The following is a 17,500-nucleotide window of genomic DNA, read 5'->3' as shown; positions in this document are numbered from 1 at the left end:
GCGGGCACATCCCCAGTCGGGGGCGTGCAGGAGGCAGCCGATCCGTGGTTCTCTCTCCTCATGGATGTTTCTCTCTCTCTCCCTCTCCCTTCCTCGCTGACATCAACAAAAAAAATATTTCTTAAAAAAGTGAGAGAGACAGAGAGACGACATCATTTCAACGAAATCTCCACCGCGATCCGCCCCTTTGGCCTCGTCCCAAACCTCCGGGTGCACAGCCCGCACCCCAAGGGGCAGGTAGGACGGGGGGAGCCCACCCCTGCGTCTCCCACAGGAGCCGACGGTGCCCCTGGCTGGGGCCTTGGGCTACAGGCACCCTCCCCGTCGGTCGGACAGGCCCACACACACCTGCCGGGGGCCGGGGCTTGGGCCTGGGCGGGTACCGGCCGTCGTCCCCATCACCGATGTAACCTGTGGGGGGAAAGCGTGGCTCAGTGGTGAGCGTCAACCTGTGAACCAGGAGGTCAGGGTTCGATTCCCGGTCAAGGGCACAGGCCCGGGTTGTGGGCTCCATCCCCAGTGGGGGGCGTGCAGGAGGCAGCCGGTCCGTGATTCTCTCTCATCATGGATGTTTCTATCTCTCTCCCTCTCCCTTCCTCTCTGAGATCAATTAAAAATATATTTTTTAAAAATTAAAAAAATAACACCTATGTAATACCTTAATCAATAAAAAAAAATTGAAAAAAAATTTTAAAAATAAATAAAATGAAATGAGCCCTGGCCGGTGTGGCTCAGTGGATAGAGCATCAGCCTGCAGACCGAAGGGTCCCGGGTTCGATTCCGGTCAAGGGCACAGGCCCGGGTTGTGGGGTCCACCCCCAGTAGGGGGCGTGCAGGAGGCAGCCGGTCCGTGATTCTCTCTCCTCATGGATGTTTCTCCTCATGGATGTTTCTCTCTCTCTCTCCCTCTCCCTTCCTCTCTGAAGTCAATTAAAAATGTATTTTTAAAAAATTAAAAAAATAACACCTATGTAATACCTTAATCAATTAAAAAATTGCAAAAAAAATGTAAAAAATAAATAAAATGAAATGAGTCCTGGCCGGTGTGGCTCAGTGGATAGAGCATCAGCCTGCAGACCGAAGGGTCCCGGGTTCGATTCCGGTCAAGGGCATGGACCTTTGGTTGCAGGCTCCTCCCCGGCCCGGGCCCTGGTCGGGGCGCGTGCAGGAGGCCACCCATCGATGGGACTCTCTCTCCCATCCATGTTTCTCTCTGTGTCTCCCTCTCTCTCCCTCTCTCTCTCTCTAAAAATCAATGGAAAAATATCCTCGGGTGAGGATTAATAAAACAACAGCCGAAACCGGTTTGGCTCGGTGGATGGAGCGTCGGCCTGCGGACCGAAGGGTCCCGGGTTCGATTCCGGTCAAGGGCATGTACCTTGGTTGCGGGCACATCCCCAGTGGGGGGCGTGCAGGAGGCAGCTGATGGATGTTTCTCTCTCATCCATGTTTCTCTCTGTCTCTCCCTCTCTCTCCCGCTCTCTCTAAATACCCTCGGGGGAGGACGAATAAAACAACAAAAATGGAGCGAGCCCCAAGAGTCACCGTTCTTACCTCCTCCGTCCGGGTAGCCAGGCTGTGGGCGAGGGGGGGGTGGCTTCGGCCGGGGGTAGATATCTGTGGGGAGACGCCACGGAGAATTGAGGAAGCTAAGGACTCCCTCCAACCACGAACCAATCGATCACGCCATCGATAAGGCCCACGGACAGATCAACGTTATAGGCCCGTGGTCGGCAAACTCCTGAGTCCACAGAGCCAAATATCCACAGGACAACGATGGACATTTCTCTGGAGAGCCACGTTTTTTAAACGTAAACGTCTACGAACGCCACGTCTTCCACACAGACTCGCCCAGGCCGTGGTGTTTTGTGGAAGAGCCACACTCCAGGGGCCAGAGAGCCGCGTGTGGCTCACGAGCCGCCGTTTGCCGACCACCGGTTCTGGGGTATTCGCAGTGGCTGCTCAGAGCATCCCTTTTAAAAATCAGATATTTAGGCCCCGGCCAGTGTCGCTCAGTGGATAGAGCGTCGGCCTGCGGACCGAAGGGTCCCGGGTTCGATTCCCGGTCAAGGGCATGGACCTTGGTTGCGGGCACATCCCCAGTGGGGGGCGTGCAGGAGGCAGCTGATGGATGTTTCTCTCTCATCGATGTTTCTAACTCTCTCTCCCTCTCCCTTCCTCTCTGTAAAAAAATTAATAAAATACATATTTTTTTAAATCAGATATTTATGCCCTACCAGTGTTGCTCAGTGGGTAGAGCATTGACCTGCAGACTGCAGGGTCCCGGGTTCGATTCCGGTCAAGGGCACATGCCCAGGTATCTAGATCCCCAGTCGGGGGCGTGCAGGAGGCAGCCGGTCCATGATTCTCTCTCCTCAGGGATGTTTCTCTCTCTCTCTCTTCCTCTCTGAAATCAATAAAAAAATATATTCTTTAAAAAGACAGTGCAGCTCACAGATCGGTGAAATCAATAGCTCAGGCGTTCACCTGTTAACCTTCTGATGTTCAGGGTTATCGCAAATGCTGATTGATGGCTGAGCAAAGTCAGGATCAATATTAGCATGAAACCGTCTCATGTTTTACGGGGTGAAATCTTTTCGCTTTGAAAATGTTTATTGATTTCTGAGAGAGGCAGAGAGAGAAACATCCATGACGAGAGAGAATCACAGACCGGCTGCCTCCTGCACGCCCCCGACTGGGGATGGAGCCCACAACCCGGGCCTGTGCCCTTGACCGGGAATCGAACCCGGGACCTCTTGGTCCATTTGACGATGTTCAACCTCTGAGCCACCACAGCCGGGCAATGAATTCCTTAAAAAACATTTAAAAAAAAAAAAAAAAGCATAGCTATTCATTTTAGTTATTTCTTTTCATTTTTATTGATTATTATTCATTTTTAAAATTATCACCCAAGCATATATATATATATATATGATAATTTTAAAAATGAATAATGATCAATAAAAATGAAAAGAAATAATTAAAATGAATATATATATATATTTCTGTAAAATATATGTATATTTTTAAATGAGTATATATATATTTCTGAAAAATATATATCTATTTTTTAAATGAATATATATATATATTTCTGGAAAAAAAAATATATATATATATATTTTTTTTTTTCTTCCTGAATGAATCCTGTTAAGTGTTTGGTGTTGCTTTTTAATGAGCGAGCGGCTGCCTCCTTGCTTTCAGCGACCCCTACTGGGCGAGATGAATGTGCATCCAGCAAAACTCCACCAGGAATTTGCAGGAAGCTTCTAGAACCTTCCAACACATTCCGGAAACCTCCAGAAGCCCTGGGCGTAGCCGGCTGCCCAGAGCTTTTGCCTGGTGAGGTGTTTGCTTTTTAAGGGTTGTTGAATTGCTGTAAAACCGATCGACGTAAAGGACAATGTTACCACCTCTTTCTCTTCTTTTTTTTTTTCATAAAGAATCCACGGGGCTTGAGATATTGATGTTTGTTCCATGTAACATTATTATAAGGTAGTTTTTTAAGATAGGATTTCTTGGAATATTAATGTTCGTTGCATATAACATATTTAAAATAGTTTTTCTTGAGATATAAATGCTCATTGCATACGACATTATTATATTTAAAATCGTTTTTCTTGGAATATTGATGCTCATTGCATATAACATTATTCTATTTAAAATCGTTTTTCTTGGAATATAAATGCTCATTGCATATAACATTCTTCTATTTAAAATAGTTTTTCTTGGAATATTAATGTTTATTGCATATAACATTATTCTATTTAAAATCATTTTCCTTTAAATATTAATATTTCCTTGAAATATTAATGATTTTTGCATGTAAAAAATTTTTAAAAAAATAAAAACAACAAAAAAATAGATATAGATAGATAGATAGATAGATAGATAGATAGATGATAGATAGATACTTCTAGCCGGTGTGGCTCAGTGGATAGAGTATCGACCTGCAGACCGAAGGGTCCCGGGTTCGATTCCGGTCAAGGGCATGGACCTTGGTTGCGGGCACATCCCCAGTGGGGGGCATGCAGGAGGCAGCTGATGGATGTTTCTCTCTCATCGATGTTTCTAACTCTCTCTCCCTCTCCCTTCCTCTCTGTAAAAAAAATCAATAAAATATATATATTTTTAAAAAGAAGTATAATTAAAAAAAAATGGAATGAGCCCCAATAGTCACCCTTCTTACCTCCTCCATCCGGGTAGCCAGGCTGTGGGCGAGGAGGGGGTGGCTTCGGCCGTGGGTAGATATCTGTGAGGAAAACGCCACGGAGAATTGAGGAAGCTAAGGACTCCCTCCAACCACGAACCAATCATACCAAATACAGATGCCCGGGTTGCGGGCTCCATCCCCAGGAGGGGGCGTGCGGGAGGCAGCCGGTCCATGATTCTCTCTCATCATGGATGTTTCTATCTCTCTCTCTCCCTTCCTCTCTGCAATCAATCCTATGTAATAAAAGCCTAATATGCTAAGTGTCCGGTCGGCCGTTCAACCAATCAGAGCGTAGTATGCTAATGATATGCTAAGGCCGCTCAACTGCTCGCTATGACATGGACTGACCACCAGGGGGCAGACAGTCGATTGGTTAACCAGTCGCTATGACGTGCACTGACCACCAGGGGGCAGACAGTCGACCAGTCGACCAGTCGCTATGACGTGCACTGACCACCAGGGGGCAGACAGTCGACCGGTTGACCAGTCGCTATGACGTGCACTGACCACCAGGAGGCAGACGCTCCGACCGGTAGGTCAGCTTGCTGCTGGGGTCCGGCCGATCGGGACTGAGCGAGACGGGCCGGACACGCCCTGGAGTCCTCCCGCGCTCCCTCCCCGGCTGGCCAACCTCCCGCGTCCCTCCCCGGCCCCGATCCTGCACCGGTGGGGTCCCTCGGCCTGGCCTGCGCCCTCTTGCCATCCGGGACCCCTCGGGGGACGTTGGAGAGCCGGTTTCGGCCCGATCCCGCAGGCCAGGCCGAGGGACCCCACTGGTGCACGAATTCGTGCACCCGGCCTCTAGTATGAATATATTTCTTAAAAAAGAGAAGAAAAAGAAAGAAGAAAGAAAGAAAAAGAAGAAAGAAAGAAAGAAAGAAAGAAAGAAAGAAAGAAAGAAAGAAAGAAAGAAAGAAAGAAAGAAGAAAGAAAGGAAGGAAGGAATGAGGATTCTTACTTCCGCTGTCATCAGGACGTCCGGGCTGCGGGGGGTATGGGGGTTTCGGCTTTGGGTAGACGTCTGCAGAGAAAAAGACACCGTGTTTTTATTTTATTTTATTTTATTTTTAGATATATTTTATTGATTTTTTAGAGAGAGGAAGGGAGAGAGAGTTAGAAACATCGAGGAGAGAGAAACAACCATCAGCTGCCTCCTGCACGCCCCCCACTGGGGATGTGCCCGCAACCAAGGTACATGCCCTTGACCGGGAATCGAACCCGGGACCCTTCAGTCCGCAGATCGACACTCATTCCAGTGAGCCACACCGGTCAGGGGAAGACACCGTGCTTGTAGAAGAGGAAAGAAAATGTCTCCTTTCGTTAGAAGCAGCCTGGAAAACAAGAACATCACTGTCCCCCGGCCGGTGTGGCTCAGGGGTTGAGCATCGACCTGTGAACCAGGAGGTCAGGGTTCGATTCCCGGTCAAGGGCACAGGCCCTGGTTGCGGGCTGGATCCCCAGTAGGGGGCATGCAGGAGGCAGCCGATCCATGATTCTCTCTCCTCAAGGATGTTTCTCTCTCTCTCTCTCTCTCTCTCTCTCTCTCTCTCTCTCTCTCTCTCTCTCCCTCTCCCTTCCTCTCTGAAATCCATAAAAAAATGCATTTAAAAAAAATAAAATAAAATTATCTGGCAGGAAATGCCTATTCTGGACATTTTATATAAGTGGAAATCTCCCGTATTTTTCCCTCTGTGTCTGGCTTATGGCACTTGAGCATCAGAGTCTCAAGGTTCATGTACACGGTAGCTGGTCAGAGCCTCACTCCTGTTCATGGCTGCGTAATATTCCACGGTGTGGATGGACCCCATTCGTTTATCCATCGGATGGACACTGGGATTGTTCCCATTTTTTAGCTCTTTTTACTGCTATGCACGCATCCGTACGCATTTTTGGTGGATTCCCTGTATTTTCAGTTCTTTGATGTATATACACGGAGTGGCCAGATGATGATGATCTCTGAACGTATAATCATCTGGCCGCTCCGTGTCTGTCCTGTAGAATAAAAGGCGAATATGCAAATGGTCCCCTCGACCGGGAGTTCGACCAGCAGGCAGGCCGGCCAACCGCCCACGTCCCCTCCCCGTGGCCAGGCTGGCCGGACCCCACCCATGGACGGATTCATGCACCGGGCCTCTAATACATATATACTGAGTGGCCATATTATGATGATCTCTGAACGCATAATAACCTGGCCACTCAGTGTGTGTGTGTATATATATATATATATTTGAGGCCCGGTGCATGAATCCGTGCATGGGTGGGGTCCGGCCAGCCTGGCCAGGGGGAGGGGACATGGGCGGTTGGCCGGCCTGCCTGCTGGTCGAACTCCCGGTCGAGGGGGCCATTTGCATATTCGCCTTTTATTCTATAGGATCGACACGGAGTGGCCAGATGGTTATGCGTTCAGAGATCATCATCATCTGGCCACTCAGTGTACACCTGTTGTTGTCCATGTAGTGGAATAGTATGCAGCCATGAACAGGAGTGTGGATACCACAGTGGGTTACCTGTACCCCCCGCAGCCCCCCAGAAAGAAATCGGTGAAGTTTCGCTTGATTTCCAATTATATGTCCCCAATAACTAGGCTTTGCTCATCACGTCTGATACCTGGCCATCACTCACTCACATCTTTTTCACACACACACACACACACACACACACACACACACACACAATTCTATGTAATGAAAGCCTAATATGCTAAGTGTCCGGTCGTCCAGTCTGCCATTCAACCAAACAAAGCGTAATCCTATACAATAAAGAGGTAATATGCAAATTGACCATCACTCCAACACACAAGATGGCCGCCCCCATGTGGACACAAGATGGCCTGCAGGGGAGGGCAGTTGGGAGGGACCAGGCCTGCAAGGGAGGGCAGTTGTGGGGGGACCAGGCCTGCAGGGGAGGGCAGTTGGGGGAACCAGGCCTGCAGGGGAGGGCAGTTGTGGGGGGACCAGGCCTGCAGGGGAGGGCATTTGGGGGGGGACCAGGCCTGCAGGGGAGGGCAGTTAGGGGGGACCAGGCCTGCAGAGGAGGGCAGTTGGGAGGGACCAGGCCTGCAGGGGAGGGGAGTTGGGGGAACCAGGCCTGCAGGGGAGGGCAGTTAGGGGTGACCAGGCCTGCAGGGGAGGGCAGTTGGGGGGGACCAGGCCTGCAGGGGAGGACAGTTGGGGGGGACCAGGCCTGCAGGGGAGGGCAGTTGGGAGGGACCAGGCCTGCAGGGGAGGGCAGTTGGGGGGACCAGGCCTGCAGGGGAGGGCAGTTAGGGGCAATCAGGCTGGCTGGGGAGCAGTTAGACATCCATCAAGCTGGCAGGGGAGTGGTTAGGGGGTGATCAGGCTGGCAGGGGAGTGGTTAGGAGGTGATCAGGCTGGCAGGGGAGTGGTTAGGAGGTGATCAGGCTGGCAGGGGAGTGGTTAGGGGGTGATCAGGCTGTCAGGCAGCAGCGGTTAGGGGCAATCAGGAAGGCAGGCAGGCGAGCAGTTGGGAGCCAGCAGTCCCGGATTGTGAGAGGGATGTCCGACTGCCCGTTTAGGCCCGATCCCACTGGGTGATCGGACATCCCCCGAGGGGTCCCAGATTGGAGAGGGTGCAGGCTGGGCTGAGGGACACCCCACCTTCCGTGCACGAATTTCATGCACCGGGCCTCTAGTATGCTAATGATATGCTAAGGCCCTCAAACACTTGCTATGACGTGCACTGACCACCAGGGGGCAGACAGTCGACCGGTCGACCAGTTGCTATGATGTGCACCTACCACCAGGGGGCAGACGCTCCGACCGTTTGCACACACACCACGGCCCCATACACACCCTCCCACACGTCCCTTCCAACACCCCAGCTCGAGGGCAGAGCCTCAGGTACGCCCAGACGGGTGTCCACTCACCTGCGTTGGGCTTCTTCGTCGGGTCTGTAAAGACAGAGAGAAAACACGCTCAGTCGGCATCGAGGACAGAAGTGTGGTCCGCTTTTTAAAAAGGACGATGGGACTCAGGAGGTCCCGGGTTCGATTCCAGGTCAAGGGCACAGGCCCGGGTTGTGGGCTCCATCCCCAGTAGGGGGCGTGCAGGAGGCAGCCAGTCCATGATTCTCTCTCCTCATTGGTATTTCTCTCTCTGTCTTTTTAAAAAAATATATTTTATTGAGTTAGAAACATCAATGAGAGAGAAACATCCATCAGCTGCCTCCTGCACGCCCCCTACTGGGGATGTGCCTGCAACCAAGGCACATGCCCTTGACCGGAATCGAACCCGGGACCCTTCCGTCCCGCAGGCCGACGCTCTATCCACTGAGCCACACCGGTTAGGGCTCCCTTCCATTATTTCTTTTTTAAAAAAAAATAAAGGAAAAAATTCAGCCCTGGCCCGTTTGGCTCAGTGGATAGAGCATCAGCCTGAAGACTGAAGGGTTGCGGGTTCGATTCCGGCCAACGGCATGGGCCTCAGTTGTAGGCCTTGAGGCAGGAGCAACGAATTGATGTGTTTCTCTCACATTGACCTTCCTCTCTCTCTCTCTCTCTCTCTCTCTCCCCCCCCCCCTTCCACTCTCAATGGGAAAATATCCTCAGGTGAGGATAAACAAAAACAAAAAACAAAACAAAAAAATGCCCTGGCTGGTGTGGCTCAGTGGATAGAGCATCAGCCTGTAGACTGAAGGGTCCCGGGTTCGATTCCCGGTCAAGGGCACAGGCCCGGGTTGTGGGCTCGATCCCCAGTAGGGGGCGTGCAGGAGGCAGCCGGTCCATGATTCTCTCTCCTCATGGATGTTTCTCTCTCTCTCCCTCTCCCTTCTTCTCTGAAATCCATAAAAATTTATTTTTTTAAAAATGTCATCTAAAATAAAAAAATAATAAAATAAACCTAACATTAAAAGACGCAAATTTTCCATAAAAAAAAAAAAAAAAGTGACAAGCCAGCAGCGAGGACCCCGGATCCAGCCTTGACGGACGGAGACTTGAGGCTGAGTGACCCCCCCACATCGACGATGCCCTTGACCGAGACATGTTCACAGGGGTCCCCAATCTTGTGGGCAACAAGCCCCTCCCCCCTTAGCCCTCCCCCCAACCCGCCCCCCAGAAAAATCTGGGCACCACGTACCCGGGTCGTCGAGAGCGTCGGCCAAATCAAAGTCACCTTGTCCTGTGGGGGGGAACACACCGGGCGTAAGTCACCCCAAAATGCAACAGCCATGGTCCCTGATTCCCCGTCCAGAACCCCCTGATCCCCCACCCAGCACAGGGCAACCCTCCCCACCCCCCCGACCCTGACCGGCCGGTGTGGCTCAGGGGTTGAGCGTCGACCTGTGAACCAGGAGGTCACGGGTTCGATTCCCGGTCAAGGGCACAGGCCCGGGTTGTGGGCTCGATCCCCAGTAGGGGGCGTGCAGGAGGCAGCCGGTCCGTGATTCTCTCTCCTCATGGATGTTTCTCTCTCTCTCTCCTTTTCTCTCTAAAATCAATAAAAATATAAATATATTTTTAAAAATGAAATGAGCCCTACTCGGTTTGGCTCAGTGGATAGAGCGTCGGCCTGCGGACTGAAGGGTCCCGGGTTCGATTCCGGTCAAGGGCACATGCCCGGGTTGTGGGCTCCATCCCCAGTAGGGGGCGTGCAGGAGGCAGCCGGTCCATGATTCTCTCTCCTCATGAATGTCTCTCTCTCTCTCTCTCCCTTCCTCTCTGACATCAATAAATGAAATAAATGAAACAAACAAACAAAAAAATACACCCAAAGTCTCCTGACCCTGCAGGTCCCATGGGGGGGTCAAACCAATATCTTATCTTTTTCAAAAGTCTGGTGTCGGCTCACGGCACAGATGTCTTGGCAAAGATGATTACATGAAGTTTATAAAATATATTTTGTATTGATTGCAGAGAGGAAGGGAGAGGGAGAGAGAGAGAGAAACATCCATGAGGAGAGAGAATCACGGACCGGCTGCCTCCTGCACGCCCCCTACTGGGGATGGAGCCCACAACCCGGGCATGTGCCCTTGACCGGGAATCGAACCCAGGACCTCCTGGTTCAGAGGTCGACGCTCAACCACTGAGCCACATGGGCCGGGGCAAGAATAGTTTTTTTGAGGGAAGAGAGGGTCGTGTGTATAATACCGACCTCCTACACAGCAACTAAGCCCTTTTAACCCATGTCCCCCAAATTGTCGGGAATAAAAGATCAACATTCGTGTGGAGTTTTTTTGTTTGTTTGTTAGTTTTTAGAATAGATTTTCATTGATTTCAGAGCGGGAAGGAGAGGGAGAGAGAGAGAAAAACAAAGAGGAGAGAGAGAGAGAGAGAGAGAGAGAGAGAGAGAGAGAGAGAGAGAGAGAGAAACATCCATGATGAGAGAGAATAACGGATCAGCTGCCTCCTGCACGCCCCCTACTGGGGATGGAGCCCACAACCCGGGCATGTGCCCTTGACCGGGAATCGAACCCAGGACCTCCTGGTTCAGAGGTCGACGCTCAACCACTGAGCCACACCGTCCGGGCGCAAAGACTTGTTTCTCACTTGGGGGTCCCCCCAGACGCCTCTCTGCTTTGCAGGTTCCGGTCCTCCTACGACGGGGGGGTGTGGGGGGGCTCCCTGGCCCCTCCTTGCTCCCTTGGCCACGATGGATGCCTGGGCCCAGGGGTGCGGCTACCCCTCAGCCCAGCTCGCAGGGTCAGATCCCTGCGCGCGCGCGCTCGTGCGCCCTCCCCAGGCCTCCCCATGTCTCCAAAGACCCGGATAAAGTGGTGTTCCATTATCTCCTGCGGGCCGTGCGCTGGCCACAATCTGGCCCCAGGTCCTCCAAGGCCTCCCTCCGTGTTGCCTGTCCGCCCCCCCTGCCTGTCCAAAAATGCCCTAGCGCCACAGGGTGGGAGGCCCCGGGTGTGGGAGGCCCCGAGCGCGCCGCCTCTGGAAAGGTAGGTACTGTGCATTCAGGGCGACGTGGGATCCCCTCACATCCAGCCTTCCTTTGCACGGGGTTGCCCTCTGGGCTTTGCAGACCGCCCATCTTGTCCCCCTTCCAGCTGACCCCTTGACCTCGGAGGTGCTTGCGAGGCGAAATCAGGGGGCGGGGGTGGGGTGGGGGGGGGGGTGCAGGGCGCAATTGAAATCTCTCCAAAGAGGCGCATAAACGGGTGCTTAAGTATCTCGTAAGGGCCCTGTGCTGGCCACAACCTGGTCCCAGATCCTCCAAGGCCTCCCGGGTTCCCTCTCCCTCCCCCCTCCTCGGGCCTCTCCAAAATGCCCTTGCGCAACAGGCTGGGAGACCCCGGGAGGGTTATCCCCAGAGCGAAAGCACAGGGCCACTTCCGGAGAGGGAGGTCCGTGCGTCCCTGGCGACCTGAGGTCCCCTCACATCCAGGCCTAGTTTGCAGAGGCGAAGTCAGGGGGGCCAGGGCGCAATTGCAATCGCTCCAAAGAGGCGCATAAACCGGGTGCCAAATCTGCTCCTGTGCGCTCTGTGCTGGCCACAACCTGGTCCCAGATCCTTCAAGGCCTGCGTATTGCCTCTCCCTTCCTCCTCCCCGGGCCTCTCCAAAATGCCCTTGCGCAACAGGCTGGGAGACCCCCTGGTGGGCGTGGTATTTCACAGGGGCCGCCCCCCGGCGAGGGAGGTGCATATTCCATGGAGACCTGAGATCCCCTCACATCCAGGCCTACCTTGCAGAATGCGCCCCTCTCGCCTTTGCGCAGGGCCCTCCTTGTCCTCCTTCCAGCTGCGTACCCCGCCCCCTCCTCGCGGCCTCGGAGGTGCTTGCGAGGCGAAATCAGGGGGGCCACCACTCAATTGCAATCGCTCCAAAGAGGCGCATAAACCGGGTGCCAAATCGTCTCCTGAGCGCTGTGTGCTGGCCACTCCTGGTCCCAGGTCCTGCAAGGCCTCCGTGTGGCGGGTCCCCTCCCCACCCCCCCCCCCCGCCCTTACCCCATCCCCGGTGCCCAGTCCCAAGTGCCCTTGTGCAACACGCTGGGGGGCCCCGGTTGGGTGATCCCCAGAGCGCGCTCAGGGCCACATCCGGAGAGGGACGTCCGTGCGTCCCTGGCGACCTGACATCCCCTAACATCCAGGCCTAGTTTGCAGAGGCGAAATCAGGGGGGTCCAGGGCGCAATTGCAATGGCTCCAAAGAGGCGCATAGACCGGTGCCAAACCGCCTCCTGAGCGCCGCGAGCTGGCCACTCCTGGTCCCAGGTCCTGCAAGGCCTCCGTGTGGCGGGTCCCCTCCCCCTTCCTCCATCCCCGAGCCCAGTCCCAAGTGCCCTTGCGCAACACACGCTGGGGGGCCCCGGGCGGGTGATCCCCAGAGCGCAGAAGAGCCACTTCCAGAGAGAGAGGAAGGAGGTCCCTGCGTCCCTGGCGACCTGAGGTCCCCTCACATCCAGGCCTAGCTTGCAGAATGCGCGTCTCTCGCCTTTGCGCAGCGCCCTCCGTGTCCCCCGTCCAGCTGCGCCTTTGGCCTCGGAGGTGCTGGGGATGCTAAAGCCACACCTCGTGGGTGTCAGGGTGACGCCCCAGGGAGGGTGGTGTGAGCGTGACGCACGCGCTTGGAGCGCGCGCGCGGGGGGGCGCGGGCACGCGCCAGGCAGGCATGAAGCCCGTGTCCGCTCCAGCAGGCGGGCAGGGTCCCCGTGGGCTCTCCACCCCCCACCCCCCGCACCATGGGCTCCCCCACTTTGCAGCCACGCCTTTACAGGGTCCTCCACCTGGGACAGGGGTCCCCGGGGCAGGGAGTCACCCACAGTGATTCTTGGGGCTCCATGCATGAGGGTGAGAAAGGGGAATTAATTGACTCACATGTTCCACTCAGAGCAAAAGACCGGAAGTGAGCTGGAAGGTCTGTTTCTCTTTTGCTTTTTTTATATTTTTTTACAAACTTTTAAAATATATATATTTTTCTTGATTTCAGAGAGGAAGGGAGAGAGAAACATCCTTGATAGGAGAGAATCATGGACTGGCTGCCTCCTGCACGCCCCCTACTGGGGATGGAGCCCACAACCCGGGCATGTGCCCTTGACCGGGAATCGAACCCATGACCTCCTGGTTCCTAGGTCGATGCTCAACCACTGAGCCACGCCAGCCGGGCAAAACATGCTATCTATTTTTTTTTTCAAAAAAAAAAGAAAAAAAAATATATATATATATATCTTTATTTACTCAGAGAGGGAGAGAGAGAGAGAAACATCCATGATGAGAGAGAATCATGACCAGCTGCCTCCTGCACACCCCCTACTGGTTGGGGATGGAGCCCGCAACCCGGGCACGTACCCTTGACCGGGAATCGAACCCGGGACCCTTCAGGCCACTGGCTGACACTCTAGCCACTGAGCCACACTGGCGAGGACTTGACTCACAGTCTGTTTCTCATTTGCATTTTTTTTTTTTTTTTTTGCTTCGCTAACTCCTCGGTTTAATGAAATCCACAGGTTCTGTTTTCTGGAGGGTTCTGGTCTCGTGTGGGGGGAGCGGAGGGGGAGGGAGTTAGACAGACAAGGTCAGATCAAGACCCTGGCCTGGCGTGGCTCAGTGGTTGAGCGTCCACCTAGGAACCAGGAGGTCCCGGGTTCAATTCCCGGTCAAGGGCACAGGCCCGGGTTGTGGGCTCGATCCCCAGTAGGGGGCGTGCAGGAGGCAGCCGATCCGTGATTCTCTCTCCTCATGGATGTTTCTATCTCTCTCTCTCTGAAATAAATGCAAATATCTATTTTTTTAATTTTTTTAATATATCTTATTGATTTTTTACAGAGAGGAAGGGAGGGGAATAGAGAGTTAGAAACATCGATGAGAGAGAAACATCCACCAGCTGCCTCCTGCACGCCCCCTACTGGGGATGTGCCCGCAACCAAGGTACATGCCCTTGACCGGAATCGAACCCGGGACCCTTCAGTCTGCAGGCCGACACTCTACCCACTGAGGCAAACCGGTTAGGGCACAAATATCTATTTTTTAAAAAATAAAACCAGACATCTGTTTCCCATTTCCTCTTTTTTTTTTTTTTTTTTTTTTTTTTTGGCTTAGCTGACTCCGCAGTTTAATCAAAACCACAGGTCCCGGGTCCAGAAAAGCCTGACAAGGAAGTACCCTCAGATATCTCGGGATGGCAGTCCTGGTCTGATGGGAGGCGGGGGCAATTATATAGACAACAGCAGATCAAGGCCCTAGATGGCGTGGCTCAGTGGATAGGGTGTCAGCCTGCAGACGGAAGGGTCCCGGGTTCGATTCCCAGTCAAGGCCACATGCCCGGGTTGCGGGCTCGATCCCCAATAGGGGTTTGGGGTGCAGGAGGCAGCCGATCAGTGATTCTCTCTCATCACTGATGTTTCTCTCTCTCCCTCTCCTTTCCTCTCTGAAATCAATAAAAATATATCCTATCTAAGAAAGAGGGAATATGCTCATTGACCGTCACACCCTCACAAGATGGCGGCACCCACAGCCAATACAGAGGGAATATGCTAATGGACTGCCACGCCCTCCCAAGAGGGCGGCGCCCGGTCCCCTCAGGCCTGCCTCATCCAGCCAGAGTCCCCCCCGTCCCCTCAGCCCTGCAGGGAAAGACAGGTGGGGGGCGATCGGGCCGGCAGGGGAGGGCAGTTTGGGGACGATCATCCCGGCAGGGGGAGTAGTTAGGCGTCCATCAGGCTGGCAGGGGAGTGGTTAGGGGGCAATCAGGCAGGCAGGCAGGCAGACGGGTGGTTAGGAGCCAGCAGCCCCGGATTGTGAGAGGGATGTCCGACTGCCGGTGTAGGCCCGATGGTGCAGGATGTCTTGCGGTCAAATATCCCCCCCGGGAATATTGATTTTCCTGAGCGCTGGGTGCTGGCCACTCCTGGTCCCAGCGGGGTCCCAGGATTGCGAGAAGGTGCAGGAATTTTGTGCACCGGGCCTCCAGTCCTATATAATCAAAGGCTAATAGGCAAATCCAACGCATGGAGGAACAACCGGTCGCTATGGCGCGCCCTGACCACCAGGGGGCAGACGCTCCACGCAGGAGCTTCCCCCTGGTGGTCAGTGCGCTCCCACAGGGGGATCCCCGCTCAGCCAGAAGCCGGGCTCGCGGGGAGCAGGCCTAAGCCATCCGTCGGACATCCCCCTGAGGGCTCCCGGACTGCGAGAGGATGCAAGCCGGGCTGAGGGAACCCACCCTCACGAGTGCATGAATTTTGTGCACCGGGCCTCTCGTATAAAATAATAATATCAGCCCTAACCGGTGTGGCTCAGTGGATAGAGCGCCGGCCTGCGGACTGAAGGGTCCCGGGTTCGATTCCCAGTCAAGGGCATGTACCTTAGTTGCGGGCACATCCCCAGGTGGGGGGCGTGCAGGAGGCAGCTGATGGATGTTTCTCTCTCATCGATGTTTCTGACTCTCTGTGCCTCTCCCTTCCTCTCTGTAAAAAATCAATAAAATATATTTTTAAAAAAAAGAATTAACGTCTTTAAAGATAAATAAATAAATAATAAAATAAAATAAAATAATAATATCGCCCAAGGCGGACACTCGTATAACAGTAGCTGCTGCCCACAGGACAGATCAGAGAGACCAGAACACAGTCCCTGTCGGCTTCCAGGAACCACTGAATTGTTTACCCTGGATCGACAGGACAACGTTAGCCACACGCACACTCTGAGAAAGTGTGTGTGGGGAGAAAAAAAAAATACACCATAATTATAAAGCCCAGGCCACAGTTATAGCGATTCCCAACAGAATGTACACACCCAGGAATTAAATTCTTGTTGACTGCTTCCGCCTGGGGCATACCACCCACGCGCGGACACGGGCAGGGTCTTATATTTTATTAGCGGCCCGGTGCACGAATTCGTGCACAGGTGAGGACCGGACGGCCTGCCCCAATCGGGGCCAATTGGGCCGGGATAGCCAGGGGGTGAGGGGGACAAGGAGGTTGGCCGGCTGGCCCTGCCTCCGATCGGGGTGGGGGGACCAATTAGGGGCAGGGTCAGCAGGGGGGGAGGAGCCGTGGGCTGTTGGCTGGCCGGCCCCGCCCCCTGGTCGAACTCCTAGTCGAACTCTTGGTCGAGGGGACAATTTGCATATCATTAGCATACTAGAGGCCCGGTGCACGGAATTCGTGCACGGGGGAGGGTGTCCCTCAGCCCAGCCTGCACCCTCTCCAATCAGGGACCCCTTGGGGGATGTCCGACTGCCCCGGGATCGGGCCTAAATGGGCAGTCGGACATCCCTCTCACAATCCAGGACTGCTGGCTCCCAACTGCTCGCCTGCCTGCCTTCCTGATTGCCCCTAACCGCTTCTGCCTGCCAGCCTGATCACCCCCTAACCACTCCCATGCCAGCCTGATTGATGCCTAACTGCTCCCCTGCCGGCCTGTTTGCCCCTAACTGCCCTCCCCTGCAGGCCTGGTCACCCCTAACTGCCATCCCCTACAGGCCTGGTCACACATAACTGCCCTCCCCTGCAGGCCTGGTCCCCCCTAACTGCCCTCCCCTGCTGGCCTGGTCGCCCCTAACTGCCCTCCCCTGCTGGCCTGGTCGCCCCTAACTGCCCTCCCCTGCAGGCCTGGTCCCCCCTAACTGCCCTCCCCTACAAGCCTGGTTACACATAACTGCCCTCCCCTGCTGGCCTGGTCACCCCTAACTGCCCTCCCCTGCTGGCCTGGTCACCCCTAACTGCCCTCCCCTGCAGGCCTGGTGCCCCCCAACTGCCCTTCCCTGGAGGCCTGGTCACCCCTAACTGCCCTCCCCTGCTTGCCATCTTGTGACGGCCATCTTGTGTCCACATGGGGGCAGCCATCTTGTGTGTTGGAATGATGGTCAATTTGCATATTAGGCTTTTATTATATAGGATGAGAGGCCCGGTGCACGAAATTCGTGCATAGGAGGATTCCTATGCCTGGCCGGCAATCAGGGCCGACCAGGTTCCCCACCTCCCTGCCTCTCCCCATCGTCCTTACCTCACCTCCCGCGTCTCCCACCCCCAGTTCCCCGTCCCAGCCCAGGGCCCGGCCCCCATCGGGCAATCAGGGGTCTGCGGGCTGGGGGGAGGGACCGTGGGAGGTTGGCCGGCCGGGGGAGGTGGGCTTTGGGAACACACTGACCACCAGGGGGCAGCTCCTGCATTGAGCGTCTGCCCCCTGGTGGTCAGTGCGCGTCATAGCGACCGGTCGTTCTGCTGTTTGGTTGATTTGCATATTAGCCTTTTATTGTATACACGGAGCGGCCAGATGAGGATGATCTCTGAACGCATAACCATCTGGCCACTCCGTGTCTGTCCTATAGAATAAAAGGCGAATATGCAAATGGTCCCCTCAACCGGGAGTTCGACCAGCAGG

General features: G+C 54.2%; 1 protein-coding gene across 3 annotated transcripts in view; it reads right to left on the bottom strand.

Moving 5' to 3' along the window:
* Positions 1 to 17,500, bottom strand: part of XG (Xg glycoprotein (Xg blood group)) — a 46,553-nt gene that overhangs the window by 13,284 nt on the left and 15,769 nt on the right. For all 3 annotated transcript variants that reach the window (XM_079766106.1, XM_079766107.1, XM_079766108.1), the window contains exons 2-7: positions 9,310 to 9,351; positions 8,100 to 8,123; positions 5,172 to 5,234; positions 4,190 to 4,252; positions 1,555 to 1,617; positions 349 to 411 (exon numbers count right to left, since the gene is read on the bottom strand). In XM_079766106.1, coding sequence (XP_079622232.1) covers positions 349 to 411; positions 1,555 to 1,617; positions 4,190 to 4,252; positions 5,172 to 5,234; positions 8,100 to 8,123; positions 9,310 to 9,351 — 318 coding nt within the window. The remainder of the gene's footprint in view (positions 1 to 348; positions 412 to 1,554; positions 1,618 to 4,189; positions 4,253 to 5,171; positions 5,235 to 8,099; positions 8,124 to 9,309; positions 9,352 to 17,500) is intronic.

The sequence above is a fragment of the Cnephaeus nilssonii genome (genome assembly GCF_951640355.1).
Source record: "Cnephaeus nilssonii genome assembly, chromosome: Y".
Lineage (NCBI taxonomy): Eukaryota > Metazoa > Chordata > Mammalia > Chiroptera > Vespertilionidae > Cnephaeus > Cnephaeus nilssonii.
This window is presented reverse-complemented; position numbering and strand designations above follow the sequence as displayed.